At 36.8% G+C, this 19143-nt stretch overlaps 1 protein-coding gene across 2 annotated transcripts in view; it reads right to left on the bottom strand.

Moving 5' to 3' along the window:
* The window catches only part of MANBA (mannosidase beta), a 111811-nt gene that overhangs the window by 26487 nt on the left and 66181 nt on the right, over positions 1 to 19143 (bottom strand). Inside the window, exons 9-12 of one of the 2 annotated variants that reach the window (XM_030313349.2) lie at positions 17035 to 17152; positions 15454 to 15540; positions 11962 to 12129; positions 2539 to 2757 (exon numbers count right to left, since the gene is read on the bottom strand). In XM_030313349.2, the coding sequence (XP_030169209.1) occupies positions 2539 to 2757; positions 11962 to 12129; positions 15454 to 15540; positions 17035 to 17152 (592 nt within the window). The remainder of the gene's footprint in view (positions 1 to 2538; positions 2758 to 11961; positions 12130 to 15453; positions 15541 to 17034; positions 17153 to 19143) is intronic. The other variant, XM_030313350.1, reaches the window with a different exon arrangement.

Here is a 19143-nt window from a genome sequence, read left to right as displayed (position 1 = left end):
AAACCCTATCAAAATCCCAGCTGACTTTTTTGCAGAAACTGGGAAGGTGATCCTAAAATTGGTATGTCAGTGGAGGGCACTCAGAACAGCCAAAACAATCTTTAAAAGAAGAACAAAGTTGGTGGACTCACACTTCCTGCTTTCGAAACTTACTACAAAGCTACAGTAAGGATGACAGTGCGTACTGGCATAAAAGAGACAGTTCAATTAGAAACAAATTGAGAATCCAGAAATAAACCTTAAAAGTTATGGTTAATTGATTTTGACAAAGGGGTCAAGGCAAGCAATGGAGGAAAGAATCATGTTTTCAATAAATGGTGTTTGGATATTTGGATATCCACATGCAGAAAAAAATGAACCTGGATGCCTACCTCATACCATATAGAATAATTAACTCAAAACAGATCACAGATCTAAATGTAAGAGCTAAAACTAGAAGACAACACGGGAATATAACTTTGTGATCTTAGATTAGAAAATGGTTTCTTAGGGGTGCCTGGGTGGCTCAGTTGGTTAAGCCTCCGACTTTGGCTCAGGTCATGTTTTCATGGTTCGTGGGTTCAAGCCCCACGTTGCACTGTGTGCAGACAGCTCAGAGCCTGGAGCTGCTTCGAATTCTGTGTCTCCCTCTCTCTGCTCCTCCCCTGCTTGCACTCTGTCTGTCTCTCTCTAAGAAATAAATAAACATTTTAAAAACTTAGAAAGAAAGAAAAATACCAAAAGCACAAGAGATAACAGGGAAGATTGATAAGTATTTTTGATAACTTGAAAATTTATAACTTTTGTGTCTTACTTAAAACTTAAGTAAAAAGAACATCTACAAATTAAGAGAAAATATTTGCAAATCATAGATCTGATATAAAACATACCAATTAAAAAATCAGCAAAGGATGTGAATAGACACTTCTTTAAGGAAAATATACAAATGGCCAACAAGCACATGAAAAGAGGCTCAACATCATTAGCTCTCAAGGAAATGCAAATTTCCTGTAAATGCAAATTTCCAGGGAAATGTGAAAAGGGGGGGGGGGGATAAGTGTTGGTAAAGATGTAGAGAAATTGGAACTCTCATACATTTTCTGGTGGGAATGTAAAATGGCACCGCCATTGCAAACTATGGGAAACAGTTTGGCAATTCCTCAGAATGTTAGACAGTTATCATATGACCGGGCAATCCACTCCTAGGTATATACTTAATAGAATTGAAAACATATGTTCACCAAAAAAAATGTATACAAATGTTCACAGCAGCATTATTCATAATAGCCAAAAAAGTGGGAATAACACAAATGTACATCATCTGATGAATGGATAAACATGTGGTATATCCATACGATGGAATATTATTCAGCAATAAAAAAGAATAAAAACTAATACATGCTACAACATGGATGAATCTGGAAAACTTTATGATGAGGGAAAGAAGCCAGCCTACAAAGATAACATATTTTATGATTCCAAAATATGAAATGTGAAAAACAGGCAAACAAATAGACAAACAAAGCAGACTAGTGGTGCCTAGAGAAGGGCAGGAGGGACTGAGAGAGTGGGGAGTGACTACTAACGGGAACAGAGTTTCTTTGGGGTGATGAAAATGCTCCAAAACTAGGTCGTGGTGATGCTTGCACAACTCTGTGAATATACTGAAAATCATTAAAGCATATACTTTAAATGGGTGCGTTGTATGGTCAGTGAATTATATCTCAATAAAATTGTTCAAAAAAGAATACACACAACTCTGAAATTGAATCCATTTGTGCAACTGAATCTGTAGGAATAAGGAAAGTGAAAATCAAATACAGCAACATGAAATAAAAAGAGGAGGAAGTGGAGGAGGAAATAGAAGAGGTAGAAGAGGAGATGAAAGAAAAGAACTAATATGACCTGATAACATTAAACAAAAGTTTATTTATCATATTATTTTTTCTTACTGTAGCAAACCATCCAATTCTGAATAGCTATAAATGATAAAACAGGTGCAGGCTAGGGGTGTCTGGGTGGCTCAGCTGGTTAAGCATCTGACTCTCAATTTCAGGTCAGGTCGTGATCTCATGGTCCATGAGATCGAGCCCCACGTGAGAATCCCCCTTGCTTGGGATTCTCTCTCTCCCCCTCTCTGCCCCTTCTCACAGACACACGTGTGCTCATGCTCTCTCTCTTTCTCTCTCTCTCTCTCTCAAAATAAGTAAATAAGCTTTAAAAAAAAAACAGTTGTAGGATATAGGGAAAATAGCAAGTAAGAGTTACTTTCATGCATGATAAGAAGTCAGGCTTAAGCAACCCCTGGTTCCCATTTAATTTTTAAGTGTTTGTGAAGGAACATAATTAAAAGCAATATAGAAAAGTATTAACCCCCAAAATGATGACTGCAAGAAATTTAGCTTCCCAAAGTATAAACAAACAAAAGTTCTATGATCTTCCTAAACTTTCATTTAAATAAGAAGTAGATTTCATTTGACTTTCTGAACCACTGTTGAGAAAGTGACATAGGCCCACAGCCTACCATTTTGAATCATTGGGAAACCAAAAGTGGCTTACCTTTTCTAATGTACTGAAGGAAGGCCAGGACTGATATCCATATTCAGATACAAATCGAGCTTTGGGGAAAATTTTCCAATTCCAGCAATCATTGCTATAGTCATAAAAATGTACGTCACCAAAATTCTTGTCATAGGGGTTGGCAGAGAGCCAGCCTTCTTCAATAGATTCGGCCCCATTTGTAGGACTGGATATGATAAAAGGACGAGTCTTGTCTCTCTGAGTTCAGAAATAAAATGGTTTAAAAGGCATATTCACTCAGTAAAATACAAACGATTTACCTTTTTAAATTAAGTTTTTATTTTAATTCCAACATAGTTAACATACAGTGTAAAATTAGTTTCAGGTGTAAACTCTAGTGATGCAACACTTCATTCAACACCACCCAGTGCTCATCATGACAAGTGCACTCCTTAATCCTATCACTAGTTCATCCATCACCCCACACCCACCTCCCCTCTGGTAACCATCAGTTTGTTCTCTATAGTTAAGAGTCTGTTTCTTGGTTTCTCTCTCTCTCTATCTTTCTCTTCTTTTCCTTTACTCATTTTTTTTGTTTTTTTTGTTTTTGTAAACTCCACATAAATGTGAGATCATATGGTATTTGTCTTTCCCTAACTGATTTATTTCACTTAGCATTATATTCTCTAGATCCACCCACATTGTTGCAAATAGCAAGATTGCATTCTTTCTTATAGCTGAGTAATATCCCATTAATAATGGAATATTATGTACACACACACACACACCATCTTCTTTACCCACTCATCTATTGCTGGACATTTGGGCTGCTTCCATAATTTGGCTATTGTAAATAATGCTGCTATAAACACAGGGATGCATGTATCCCTTTGAATTAGTATTTTTGTAATTTGGGGGCAAACATCCAGTAGTGTGATTACTAGATCCTAGGGTAGTTCTATTTTTAGCTTTTTGAGGAAACTCCATACTGTTTTCTACAGTGGCTGCACCAGTTTGCATTCCCAACAACAGTAGGTAAGGGTTCCCTTTTCTTCACATCCTCACCAACACTTTTAGTCATTCTGACAAGAAGGAGATGATGTCTCCTTGTAGGTTTGATTTGCATTTCCCTAATGATGAGTGATGTTCAGCATCTTTTCCTACGTCTGGCCATCTGTATGTCTTCTTTGGAGAAATGTCTGTTTGTGTCAGACCATTTACTTTTTTAAAAAAATATTGTCAAGTCTCCGAAATGCCAAGTGGCTGATAGGAAAAAAAAAGAACCATTTGCCTTCTGCATTCAACAACCACCAGCACCTTTCTGCTACTCGCCAATCCTTTATATCCTGTCATTATTAAAACTCAGCTTATTCCTCAGCACCTTCTCCTAATCTTTTCCCACCATGTCATGCCTTTACATTACCTTCTACCAACATGGGTAGTACAAAGTCTAGTGCAGAATTTCTCAACCTTGGCAACACTGAAATTTTGGGCTTGATAAGTTTTGGAAAGGGGGCAGGAGGAGAGTGAATGTTTAGCAGCATCCCTGCCCTTCTCCTACTAGATGCCAGTCGTACCCCTACACACACCAAAAAATGTCTACAGACATTGCCAAATGTTCCCCTGTCCCTTGGAGGACAAAATTTCCTCCACTTAAGAAACACAGGTGTAGTGCTTAAGAATAAGAGGCTAAGTTGCAGGATACAAAATTAGTACCCAGAAATCAGTAGTGTTTCTATACACTAATAAAATGGCAGAAAAAGAAATTTAAAAACAATACCATTTACAATTACACCCAAAAAAAGAATAAAATACCTAGGTATAAACTTAACCAAAGAGGTGAACAATCTCTTCTCTGAAAACTATAAAACACTGGTGAAAGAAACTGGAGATGACCCAAACACATAGAAAGATATTCATCCTCGTGGATTAGAAGAATCAGTATTATTTAAATGTCCATACTACTCAAACCAATCCACAGATTCAATGCATCCCTATCAAAATACCAATAGCATTTCTTACAAAACTAGAACAAATAATACTACAATTTGTATGTAACCACAGAAGATCCCCAAACAGCCAAAGACACCTTGAAAAAGAAAAACAAGGCTTGGAGGTTATAAAAATTCAACTCAAGATACACTACAAAGCTGTAGTAATCAAAATAGTATGGTACTGACATAAAAATCAATACATAGCTCAGTGGAACAGAATAGAGAGCCCAGGAATAAACCCACAACTATACAGTCAATTAATATGACAAAAGAGGCAAGAATATGCAGTGGGAAAAAGACAGTCTCCTTAATAAACGGTACTGGGAAAACTGGACAGCTATATGCCAAAGAATTAAACTGTACCACCTTGTAACACAATAAACAAAAATAGACTCAAAATGAATTAAATACCTAAATGTGAGGGCTGAAATCATAAAAATCCTAAAAACCATAAAAAACACAGGCAGTAATTTCTCCGACATTAGACATAGCAACATTTTTCTAGATATGTCCCCTCAGGCAAGAAGAACAAAAGCAAAAATAAACTATTTGGAGGACTTCGAAAGAAAAAAGCTTTTGCACAGCAAAGGAAGCCATCAACAAAATAAGAAGACAACTTACTGAATGGGAGAAGATACTTGCGAATGATATATCTGATAAGGGGATATATATAAATGTATATCCAAAATATATAAAGAACATATACAACTCAATACCAAAAAAAAACAAATAATCCAATTAAAAAATGGGCAGAGGACTTGGACAGACATTTTTCCAGAAAGGACATACAGATGGCCAATGAACACATGAAAACATTCTCAACATCACTCAGCAAATGGAAATGCAACTCAAAACTAAAATGAAATACCATTTTACACCTATCAGAATGGATAAAACCAAAAAGACAAGAAACAAGTGTTGACAAGGATATGGGAAAAAAGGTAACCCTTGCATACTGCTGGTAGGAATGTAAATTGGTGCAGCCACAGTAGAAAACAGTATGGAAGTGCTTTGAAAAACTAAATACAGAAATACCATATAATCCAATAATTCTACTACTGGGTATCTACTACCCAAAGAAAAGGAACACACTAATTCAAAAAGATATGTGTGCCTCTGTGTTTATTGCAGCATTATTTACAACAACCAATATATTGAAGCAATCTAAGTGTCCATCAATGGACAAATGGATAAGGAAGATGTCAGATCTATATCTATATATCTATATCTATATCTATATCTATATCTATATAGTGGAATCTTTCACAGCCAAAAAAAGATGAAATTGTGTCATTTGAGATGGACCCAGAAGGCATTATGGATGGATGCACCTAGAGGATATTATGGTAGGTGAAATAAGTCAGACTGAGAAACACAAAATAATATATGATTTTACTCATAGTGGAATCTAAAACAAAAACAAATGAATAAACAAAAAGCAGAATCAGACCTATAAATACACAAAACAAACTGATGGTTGCCAGAAGGGGTCGGGTCAGCAGTTGGGCAAAATGGGAGAAGGGGAGCGGGAGATACAAGTTCCTGGAATGAACAGGTCATGGGAATAAAAGGCACAGCAGGAGAAAAAAAAAAAGAAAAGAATAGAGGCTATTGAGTCAGATGGACTGAGTTTAAATATCATATCAGAACCTTATTATTTTTGGACAGGTTAAGCCTCAATAGACTTATCTGCAAAATGGGGATAATAACTACTCCTTCATAGGACCACAGTAAATGGTAAATAACCCATGTGTGGAAGATATGGCTAAATGTCCACCAAAATTCATGTTCCCATTTCCATAATACAGAGCTGTTCCTAGGAAGTGGTTTCCTAACCAATTTGCACCACTATGGGGCCACATGCCTCATTCGCTTCCTCTTGGAATTATAAGCTCTCAACCACTGAGCTGCGAAATGAAAATCCTCAAATATTAAAATCCATTTCTTAAATCCATCAGATATGAAAAATGTAATACCAACACTATGAAAAAAAAGATTATAAAATAAATGTTCTATAAATATTAATTAAAGCTTATACCATCACCATTTGTGGATAAAAAAATTCTTCATGACACATGACTTAGCATATCAGATAAGCTAAAAAAATGTGAACCTAAGCTTTTCATGAATTCTCACTGAAGTTTCTTCACATAAATGAAGAGTCTCATCCACTGAACATATTTCGGTACCAAAATCACATACTATTCTTTTAAATATGTCCCTTTTTATGTTGGTTCAAGAGATACCCAAATATTTAAAATATCTAATTATAGATCAAAAAATTATAAAGATAATCAGATTACTAAATCACATATTAAACATTAAAGCTTTTAAAAGTTTCATCTTTTGAAAAGTTACATTACTACAAAAAATAAAGTGCTGCTTCCTCTCCCTCCAAAAAAAAAGCTAATTTATATTATTATATAATGTTTATGCATGTAGTAAATACAAGTATAATATGCCTATTAGAAAGCAGTAATGCAAAAAGAACCACCGTAAGGAAGGGCTCTACAGTGGAGTTGGGAACAAGCTCTTTCCTCTCCCTTTTCCCTTATTTCACCTATGAACATATTCATATATGATATATATCAAGTTCTGTTTTAGCATTTATAATTATAGAATTTTAAATGACACTTTAGACCAGATGGACTTAACAGATAAACACAGTACATACCATCCAAAAGCAACAGAATACACATTCTTCTCAGGTGCACATTGAACGTTCTCCAATATAGATCATATGTCAGGCCACAAAACAAATCTTAACAAATTTGAGAAGACTGAACTCACATCAGGCAGATTTTTGGACCCCAAGGGTATGAAACTAGAAATCAATTATAAGAAGAAAGCTGGAAAATTGACAAATATGTGATGATTAAGGAATATGCCACGGAACAATAAATGAATCAACAAGGACATCAAAAGAGAAATTAAAACATACCTTGAGACAAATGAAAATGGAAATACAACATACCAAAAATTATGAGATGCAGGAAAAGCAGTTTAAGAGGAAAGATCAGAGAGATAAATGACCATTTCAAGAAACAAAAAAACAAAAATTTCAAATAAAGAAAGAATCTAACTTTACACCTTAATAAACTAGAAAAAGAACAAATGTCGCCCAAAGTTAGTAGAAGGAAGGATACAACAAAGATCAAAGGAGAAATAAATGAAATAGAGACTAAAAAGACAATAGAAAAGATCAATGAAATCAAGAACTGGTTCTTTAAAAAAGATAAACAACGAGCGCCTGGGTGGCTCAGTCAGTTGAATGTCCGACCTCAGCCCAGGTCATGATCTTGCAGTTCACGAGTTCGAGCCCCACATCAGGCTCTGTGCTGACAGCTCAGAACCTGGAACCTGCTTTGGATTCTGTGTGTCTCTCTCTCTCTCTCTCTCTCTCTCTCTCTGTGCCCCTCCCCCACTCACACATTGTGTTTCTCTCTCTCTCACTCAAAAAAACCCAAAAAACAAAAACATTAAAATAAATACATTAATTAATTAATTAATTAATTAATTTTTAAAAAGACAAACAAAATGGCAGAACTTTAGCTAGACTTGCTGAGAAAAAAAAGAGAAACAACTCAAAATCAGAAATGAAAAAGATGTTAAAACTGATACCTCAGAAACACAAAGGATCGTAAGAGACTACTGTGAACAACTATACACCAACAAATTGGACAACCTAGGAGAAATGGATAAATTCCTAAAAACATACAACCTTCCGGGGCGCCTGGGTGGCTTGGTCGGTTAAACGTCCGACTTCGGCTCAGGTCATGATCTCACGGTCCGTGAGTTCGAGCCCCGCGTCGGGCTCTGTGCTGACAGCTCAGAGCCTGGAGCCTGTTTCAGATTCTGTGTCTCCCTCTCTCTCTGCCCCTCCCCTGTTCATGCTCTGTCTCTCTCTGTCTCAAAAATAAATAAACGTTAAAAAAAATTAAAAAAAAAAACAAACATACAACCTTCCAAAATGGAATCATGAAGAAACAGAAAACATGAACAGGCCAATTAACTAGTAAGGAGATTGAACCAATAATCAAAAACCTCCCAACAAACAACAGTCCAGGACCACACATCTTCACTGGTGAATTCTACCAAACATTCTAAGAAGAATTAATACCAATCTTTCTGAAACTTTTCCAAAAAACAAAAGAGGAGGGAAAACTTCCACACTCATTTTACAAGGCAAGCATTATCTTGATACCAAAACCAAATAGAGTTACCACAAGAAAATTACAGGCCAATATCCTTGATGAACATAGATGCAAAAATTCTCAACAAAATATTAACAAAGAAACTCATATAAGTAAAAAAAAAAATCATATATCACGATCAAAAGGAATTTATTCTAGGGATACAAGGACAGTTCAACATCTACAAATCAATCAAGATGATACATCTTGTATCATTAATAAAATGAAGGATAAAAATCATGAACAGGGTGCCTGGGTGGCTCAGTTGGTTAAGGGTCTGACTCTTGATCTCAGCTCAGGTCTTGATCTCAGGGGTCATGAGTTCAAGCCACACATTGGCTTCCTTGATGGGTGTGGAGCCTACTTTTAAAAAATCATATTATCATGTCAACAAATGCAGAAAGAGCATTTGACAAAATTCAACATCCATTTATTACAAAAACTCTCAACAAAGTAACTACAGAGGGAACATACCTCCACATAATAAAGGCCATATATGACAAGCCCATAGCTAACATCATACCCAATGGTGAAAAACTCAAAACTTTTCCTTCTAAAATCAGGAACAAGACCAGGATGCCCACTCTCACCATTTTTGTTCAACATAGTACTGGAAGTCCTACTCAGAGCAATTACACAAGAGAAAGAAATAGAAGGTATCTTAATTGTAAAGGAAAAAGTAAAGCTGGCACTGTTTGCAGATGACATGATATTAGATGTAGAAAATTCTAAAGACTTCACAAAAAACTGTTAGAATAAATGAATTCAGTAAAATTTCAGGACACAAAATCAATACACAGACATCTATTGCATTTCTGTACACTAATAATTAACTATTAGAAAGAGAAATTAAGAAAACCATCTTATTCACCACTGCATCAAAAAGAATAAAATATCTAGGAATAAATTTAACCAAGGAAGTGAAAAACTGAAATTATTATTGAAAATTATAAGACACTGAAGAAGACACAAGTAAATGCAAATATATTCTGTGCTCATGGATTAGAAGAACTGATATTGCTAAACTGTCCATACTATTTAAACCTATCTACAGATTCAATGCAATCCCTATCAAAACTGCAGTGAAACAGAATGAATAATCCAAAAATTTTTAGGAAACCACAAAAGACCCAGAATAGTCAAAGCAATCTTGAGAAAGAAGAACAAAGCTGGAGACATCATGCTTTCTGACTTCAAAATACATTATAAAGCAAAATTAAAACATTATGGTATTGTCATAAAAATAGACACATAGATCAATAGAATAGAACAGAGAACCCAGAAATTAAATTCATATATGCATGGTCAATTAATTTATGACAAAGGAGATAAGAATATACAATGGGGAAAGGACAGTCTCTTCAATAAATGGTGTTAGAAAAACTGGACAGTCCCAGGCAAGAGAATGAAACTGAACAACTCTCTTCAATCATGCACAAAAATCAATGCAAAATGGATTAAAGACTTGAATGTAAGATCTGAAATCATAAAACTCCTAGAAGAAAACACAGGTGGTAAGCTCCTTGACATTGGTCTTGGCTTTGATTCTTTGGATTTGACACCAAAACAAAGGCAACAAAAATAAACAAGTGGGACTACATCAAACTAAAAAGGTCTGCACAGGAAAGAAGACCATCAATAAAATGAAAAAGCAAAATACTGAATGGGAGGAAATATTTCCAAATCATATACCTGCTAACAGGTTAATATCCAAAATACATTAAAGCACTCATACAATTCAATAGCAAAAACCAAATAATTCAACTAAAAAATGAGTCGAGGATCTAAACAAACATTTTTCCAAAAACATACAGATAGCCAATAAGTACATGAAAAGGTGCTTAACTAATCATCACAGAAATGCAAATCAAAACCACAATGAGAGATCACCTCACACCTGTGAGGATGGCTATCATCAAAAAGATAAGAAGGGTGCTTGGATGGCTCAGTCCATTGAGCATCTGGCTCTTGATTCCAGCTCAGGTCATGATCCCAAGTGGTGGGATCAAACCCCATGTTGGCCTCTGCACCGAGTTTGGAGCCTGCTTGGGATTCTCTCTCTTCCTCCCTTTGCTCCTTTCCCCCAGCTCGTGTTCTGTCTGTAAAAAAAAAAAAAAAAATGCTGGAGCGCCTGGGTGGCCCAGTCAGTTAAGTAACCAACTCTTGGTTTCAGCTCAGGTCATGATCTCACAGCTTTGTGGGTTCAAGCCCTGCATCAGGCTGTATGCTGGCAGTGCACAGCCTGCTTGGGATTCTCTCTCTCCCTCTCTCTCTCTGCCCCTCCCCCACTTGTGCTGTCTCTGTCTCTCTCAAAATAAATAAATAAGCTTTAAGAAAAAATTCTTAATATAAATGAGACCCAACATCCATTTTCCTATTACCACAGTCCCCTCTTCTCTCTGTGAGCCTCATCTACTCTACTTATTTTTTTTAAACAAATTTGGCTCCTCTAGGCATTTGAGTTTACAATTCTTACCACAGACCAAATTTGCTCATGAATATAAATTTTCAAAGTCTAACTAAAATATTAGCAAACCAAATCTAACACAGAATACAAGAACAAGAAGTTGTAACTAAACAGAGCTTATACTAGAACTAGTTTATTATTAGAAAATTAATTCCCAGGGGCGCCTGGGTGGCGCAGTCGGTTAAGCGTCGCGTCCGACTTCAGCCAGGTCACGATCTCGCGGTCCGTGAGTTCGAGCCCCGCGTCAGGCTCTGGGCTGATGGCTCGGAGCCTGGAGCCTGTTTCCGATTCTGTGTCTCCCTCTCTCTCTGCCCCTCCCCCGTTCATGCTCTGTCTCTCTCTGTCCCAAAAAAAATAAATAAACGTTGGAAAAAAAAAAAAATTAAAAAAAAAAAAAAAAAAGAAAATTAATTCCCAGAATTCACCATATTAATATATTGAGAAACAAAGAGAAAGAAAGAAAAAAAGAAGTGGCATATCAGTAAACCATCTAAAGTAGAAATTCTCAACCTTTGGGGTTCCATGGCTGGGCTCCAGAAAGAGTCTATGATAATCTGCAAGTATAAACACAATATTGGCGTATGTGTGGTGAGTTCCATAGATAAGTTAATTCCTAAAGAAGTCCATAACCCACGAGCCCATTCACATGCTGCAGCATTATAATCCATTCACATGCAGCTCTGTATTAAAATGATAATGTTGAAGGTTGCCCTAAAAAAGGACACAAAAGTATACTATACCAATATTCAAACCGATCCACTTTCAAAAGAGTTTCTTAAATTCTACTGCATGAAAAATCATTACTTACTGCCAAAACAATCTGTCGAATATTTTTCACATACAGAACCACATAGTCATTGATGTAGGTATGCAGCTCACTGGTGTGTATATTAAACCAATTCATCATCAGCGCTGCTTCATTTTCATTATTTCCACCCCATATGATGATGGAAGGATGAGATTTCAGTCTCCTGATCTAAAATTTCAAAAAACATAAAATAATTTTCAAATGACCAATAAGAAAAAAAAAACCTCAGAGTTATAATTATTCACAAAAGGATAGCCATTGCATTTCTGCACATAAATTCTTATGTGTCAGAAAACTCATTAGAAAATGGCTTCTAACATTACCTGTAGGGATACATTTTAAGCAATCTCTGATTCTTTTTGCCTAGATTTTATAAACACCAATAAGATAGGGTTCTTCTCCTCTATTGTATAAAAACTGAAGAAAACATAATCCCTTTTATTAAAAAAGAAAAATAAATCAACCTCATCATTATCTGACTTGCCACAAAAAGGTTCTAAGAAATACAAAAGGCAGGAGACATTATATTACAGAGGAGTTTCTCAAGAACAAGTTGGAGTTTTGTGTGAAGAAACAAATGAGGTAGAATGACCACTTCTGCTGAAAGAGGGATTGAGGTTGTCACAGTCTCCCCTGAATTCAGAAAACCACAAAGACAACGAGAGAGGGTTTCACAAAGCAAGTGAGTCCCAGAGATATTCCATAAGTTAAAGACAAATATATGGAATATTCTAATGGAAAAAGGATTTGGGCATCAAGAGGATAGCTCCAGAAATAACTATCAATGTCATGCCCTGAGAAATCAACTAAGGTTATGCAAGTTACCGAATATATCCAAACATAGAGGAAGAAATCAGCAATCTATCTGAAAATCCTGCCAGCCTTAAGAATTGAACCTGCATGAACTGGGCTCTCTGTGGACCAGCCCTACATAAAGGTGGAAGGATCCAGTTCTTCTGACACACTAGAAGATGGACTCCAGCAAAAGAAGGTAATGAAATCTCTTTGACAGCGGAGTGAGTCAATGATCAAGAGAAATTCCTTTGGAACTCATTTTAGCAATATAACCTCATTGGTATTTATAACTTCTCTTCCATGTAACACATGGTTACAGTGATGGATCCCAGCTGATGTTCTCCGTGTGGCCTCCATTCAAGATGCTAAGTACCTCCTATACGAAACAGAGATGCATTAAGGATGCATTAAAGAGATTTATCTCATTCTCAAAAATTACAGTCTTGTGTTTTTCTAAACTAGCCTTATAAATACTATTTCCTTTATTTGCCTTTGCGCATCCCCAGGAAGTGAGGGCTGCTACCAACTATGAATGGCATGTTTATGGTGCTACTGAAAACACAAATACTGAAGAGGCAAAAAGCTGCAGTGACTCTGTTCTACACATACCCTTCAAGCTGACCTAGAATTTCGTGGCAAGCTCTACTTTAAAATTTTAACGAACTCTGCAAAAAAATGTTCTTCTTCTCTTTAATAATACATAAAAGAATGGAAGGCACACTGATATCATATTTTATTTATTTGTATGAAAAAAGTTTAAAAAACTGAAATGTTTGCAACCTACATAACTATAATTAATATTTCTAAAGTTCATTCATCCATCTATCTATGTTCCTGATAAATAACCCAGCTAGTGGGGATACACAGAGGAACAAGCCCCTGGGCCTCAGGGAGACTACAGTCTTGCAGGGAAAACAAAACATTGAACAAGTAATTCAAAGTGTGATATATGTCACAAAGGGCAAATGATATGATCCAGACTTGCAAATATAGAAAGGCTTTCTTCCCAGAGAAAGTCATGCTCAAGTGTGCCAGAAAAAAATGAGAGGTCCACAGGGAGAAAGTACTCCAGAGCAAGGATGGCACAGGAAGAGAATGCTTGATGGGGCCAGGAGGCTGGCAGAGACAGGATAGGGCATGATGAGGATCTTTATCTGGAGGGCTCGGAGCAAGGGATGATTCATTTGTACTTTCTAAATCTTTTTCTAAAAAAATAAAACATAGACATAAAAAAAAATTTATGACACAGTGAATTATTATAAGGCAATCAGCCTTGTAACCACAAGGTAGACCAAGAAAGAGAAACCCAGAAGCCCTCATGCACCCCTTATATTTATTTTTTTAAGTTTATTTATTTATTTTGAGAGCGAGAGAGAGGGAAGGAGAGAGAGTGAGCACAAGTGGGGGAGGGGCAGAGAGAAGGAGAGACAGAATCCCAAGAAGACTCTGTGCCATCACCATCAGTGCAGAGCCCGAGGTGGGACTCGAACCCAGGAACCATGAGATCATGACCTGGGCTGAGATCAAGAGTCAGATACTTAACCGACTGAGCCACCCAGGCACCCCCCTCATGCGCCCCTTTTAATTACAATGCTTTCCTCCTTCCAACAGTAACCACTATCTTGAGTATTATACTAATCACTTCCTTGCATTTCTTTTGGTTTTCCACACAAATGTACATCCACAGACATTATAATGATGAAATCACGGAATTTAACATACTTGATGGATTTCAATCCACTGACGTCCTTATCCTTATTGAGCTCAAATTGTACTGCTATTGGTTGGTGATAGCCTTGTCCAAGTTCTTTTTGACATATCTTTGATAGTTTCCTTGTTATCTTATGTCAAAATATTCCGGGATTATCTAGTATATTTGCTGTCTCAGACCAGGAATCAGCCATTTCTCTAAGAAGCACTTTTCTTTTCTTCCTGGACCCTTGGGGTTCAAAGTCCTTTGGCTTCAACACTACTTTGTTTGAGAGATGAGGGAAGTTTGGATCCCCCTACTTCTCTACCATGTTGGCCCCTCCCCCAAAGCCCTTCTCTTAATAGGAAAAATTATTTCAATAAAAGGATACTCAGTATTATTAGGTTGTTCATTGTTTCTAGTCCTTTTCAGTGGACAGAGTTACATTACAATCACTTCCTTGCACTTATAGATCTATAAATATAGGTGTATACATATGGAATGCAGAAGAAATCAAGGAGTCAAGAATCACTTTAACTTTTTGACCTGAGAGTTGCGAAGACCGGCTTTGCCATTTATTGAGGTGAGGAAAACTGCAGGAAAAACAGGTTTGGAGAAGGTAATGCAAATTTGGTTTGGACATGTTACATTTGAGAGGACTCTGAAACCTACAAGTAGAGGTGCCAAGCAGGCAGCTGGATAGAACCAGGAATTCAAGCAGAGAAGTCAGAGCTGGGGATAAATCTGAGCGTTATCAGCATGTAAGTGATGTTAAAGCTATTAGACCAGGGAAGTCAATTATATGATTATGATTTTCATGTGATTTAGTAAAGAGAACAACAACCAAAAAAGAAAGAAAAGGAAAAAGAAAAGAAAAGAAAAGAAAAGAAAAGAAAAGAAAAGAAAAGAAAGGAAAAGAAAAGAAAAAGAAAAAACGAAGAGAGTTTCAATAAAAAGCAAAATGAAACATAAGCATTTTCCTTCTGCTTGGAATGGTAATAACATACCTGGTGAGCAACTTCTGTTCTCACTGAATCCAGGAAGCCCTGATCAGTCGGATAAAGAGCACAGGCAAACATAAAATCTTGCCATACCTATCAAATAAAATAAAAGGCAATGAAGCACTTCCATAGATTTTATTACACTGAAAGAAATTCTTCATTTAGAACTTTGAGAATTATCCTTCAGGAAAATGAAAAGTCAAGTTGGCCTGATGAGTGGGATCATTTGAGCAATACTGCAATTCAAGCAGTGGGAAAGGCTCTCATAGACCGCATGACCTTCCAGAATTGCACAAAACTGGGGGGGTGGGAATCTGAGAGGAGAAAGTGTTAAGTAGGGAGAAAAGAAAGTGAAGAGAGGGGTATTCAACTCAGGAAACAGTAAGCGTGTTGAGAGGAATATGAAATTCAAAAAAGAACCTCCTCCCCGCCCCTCCACACTGCAATACTCTAATTTTCACTGGGAATTTGATATCGAGAGATGGACCAGACTGTTAAGAAACAGTCTTTGTTTGGGGCGCCTGGGTGGCGCAGTCGGTTAAGCGTCCGACTTCAGCCAGGTCACGATCTCGCGGTCCGTGAGTTCGAGCCCCGCGTCGGGCTCTGGGCTGATGGCTCAGAGCCTGGAGCCTGTTTCCGATTCTGTGTTTCCCTCTCTCTCTGCCCCTCCCCCGTTTATGCTCTGTCTCTCTCTGTCCCAAAAATAAATAAACGTTGAAAAAAAAAAAATTAAAAAAAAAAAAAAAAAAGAAACAGTCTTTGTTTATAAAGGAATTAACTTTTAATGGCCAAAAGGATTGCTACATGGACATTTTCATAATGAAACCACATAAGTTCATTTCTAGGGAGGTTGTTATGACGCGGTGGTTAAAAGCACAGGCCCCAAACCAGTCAACCTGAGTCACAACCTTGATTTCAGGTTATTTAACCTCTCCTCCACGTGTCAGTTTCCTTATCGTTTGTTGGGGATGGAGAACAAGAGAAATTACTTCGTAGGATAGACATGAATATGAAATAAAATAATAAATGCAGAGCACTGAGAACAATGCTTGACATTCAATAAATATGATAGAATATTGTCATATTATGACCATCAGTATTATCAATATTATTATAATTACTATTCCTCTCTGGAGTGCTTTCTATGTTAGACCTGTAATGCTAGAACTAAAAGAATGTATTTCCTTTGCTTAACCCTCACCAATGCAAAACATCGTTGGGATACTTAAATACAATATGAAACATAGCTTTTCTTCATTTATTATTTTTCTTCTCTATAGGTCTTGCTGGATCTCCTTAAAGTAAAACATTTTAATAGATTTAATCATACCCTCATATCACAAAGAAAATTACAAATATATAAATATATAGAATGTCTACCACTTAAAAATAATTACATAATTATGATATTCGCCATCAGCTATGGTTCAGGTCTTGCAAGATGCCACTTATTCCTCTACAAAAAGTGGAATATCATTTCCAGCTCTGAGAAAAGAAGGAACGAGCAATATCACCCACTTAGAACACAGGAGGTCAAAGTGAGGATACAGTAACATATCAACCAATAAAATGCTGTCAGCTACCCACCATTATTCCCAGTTCATCACAGAGTCGATAGAATTCATCTTGCTCATATATTCCTCCTCCCCAAACCCGGAGAGTATTCATGTTAGCATCCACAGCAGACTGCAAAAGGAGTCGTAGCCTATAGAAGAAATTTTAAAAAACAAATGTTAATTTGGAAATCTGGGGGTGTTAAAAATATATTTTAAAAAACACATCCTGGTTGATAAATACATTTCAAGCCTCTGTTAGAAAAACACATTTTGAAATTTTGATGGTTTGGATACAGTGCTAAGTGGAGAAAGTGGAAATTATATACACATTAACTGTAACCACATAAGCAAATCTAGAAAAATTATGGGCTATACCTTTTCTCTGCCTTCTAAATTCACAGTTATTATTATACTGTTTTTAAAATAGTTGTAAAACCTTAGAAAGTATGAGCTAATTTTATATAACCGTTGCAAATTATAAGACAAAAATCAAATTTTGCATATTAGTTCCTGGCATGCCTTTTTTTTTAAGGTTATTTATTTTGAGAGAGAACACAAGCAGGGAAGGGAGAGAGGTGGGGGGGGGGGGTTGGTGGTGGAGAGGGAATCCCAAGCAGGCTCTGTGCTGTCATAGTGGCGCTCCATCTCACAAACTATGAGATCATGACCTGAGCCAAAACCAACAGTCAGACGCCCAAACGAGCCACCCAGGCATCCCAGTACCTAGCTTACTTTTATCTCTTTTTTTCAATTCTTCCAGTCCATATCTTCCTCAACTTATGATGGGATTATATCCCAATTAGCCCATCATAAGTTGAAAGTATTGTTAATTAGAAAATGAATTCAATACACCTTAACCTATTGAACATCCTGGCTTAGCCTAACCTACCTTAGATGTGCTCAGAACACGTACATTAGCCTACAGTTGGGCAAAATCATCTAACACATAGACTAGCTTATAATAAAGTACTAAATATCTCCTGTAATTTACTGAATACTATAGTGAACGTGAAAAACCAATGGTTACACGGGAACAGAAGGATCGTGAGTGTATCGGTTGTTCACCCTCAGTGTCATGTGGCTGACTGGGAGCTGAGGCCGCCACCACGGCCCAGGATCATGAGAGATTACTGTTCGACAGATCACTTGCCCAGGAATAGATCAAAATTTAAAATTCAAAGTGTAATTTCTACTGAATGTGTATTACTCTTACACCATGGTAAAGTCAAAAAATCATGCTGAACCATCATAAGTAAGGCACCTGCTATGCTTCTTTCTCTAGTAAGTTTCCTTTCTCATCTTTCCAATTCCTATTCACATGACCCACAGGAAAATCTAGCAATTAACAGCTACTTTGAGAACATCTACCTGCATTTCCAGAACAGAGCCCAGGGAGGAACCAAGAAGCCCAATAACTGGCTGACCAAGGACCCAGAGCATTGTGCTTCAGCAAAGGCATCCATGGGCAGGTTCACTAATTGGCGTAGCTATGGTGAACAGCCATTGCCAAAGCCAGCTAGGAGAGGAACTTTGAAAAGCAAAAGAGGCAGTAAATTATCTGTGTCTATGTGTGGAGAATAATTTCACTTTCATATGAAATTCAAGACGATATACACAGTTCATTTTTGTTTGTTTGCTTGTTTTAATTCTTTTTTTCTTTTTTAAGTTTATATTTAAATTCCAGTTAGGTAACATACAGTGTAATGTTAGTTTCAGGAGTAGAATTTTGTGATTCATCACTTAATACAACACCCAGTGCTCATCACAAGTGCCCTCTTTAATACCCATCACCCATTTAACCCATCTCCCACCCGCTTCCCTCCATCAACCCTCAGTTTGTTCTCTATAGTTAAGAGTCTGTTTTATGCTTTGCCTCTTTTTCCCCCTCCACTTTCATCCATTTTGTTTCTCAAATTCCACATATGCATGAAATCATACAGTATTGTCTCTGACTGACTTATTTTGCTTAGCAAAATATACTCTAGTTCCATCCACGTCATTTCAACTGGCAAGACTTCATTCTTTTTATGGCTCCTTAATATTCCATTATATATATATATGTACACACACACACACACACACACACACACACACACACCACTTCTTTATCCATTCATCAGTCCATGGACATTGGGGCTCT

Source organism: Lynx canadensis, chromosome B1 (assembly GCF_007474595.2).
Source record: "Lynx canadensis isolate LIC74 chromosome B1, mLynCan4.pri.v2, whole genome shotgun sequence".
Taxonomy (NCBI): domain Eukaryota; kingdom Metazoa; phylum Chordata; class Mammalia; order Carnivora; family Felidae; genus Lynx; species Lynx canadensis.
The sequence above is the reverse complement of the archived record's forward strand: the minus strand, read 5'-3'. Positions and strand labels throughout refer to the sequence as shown.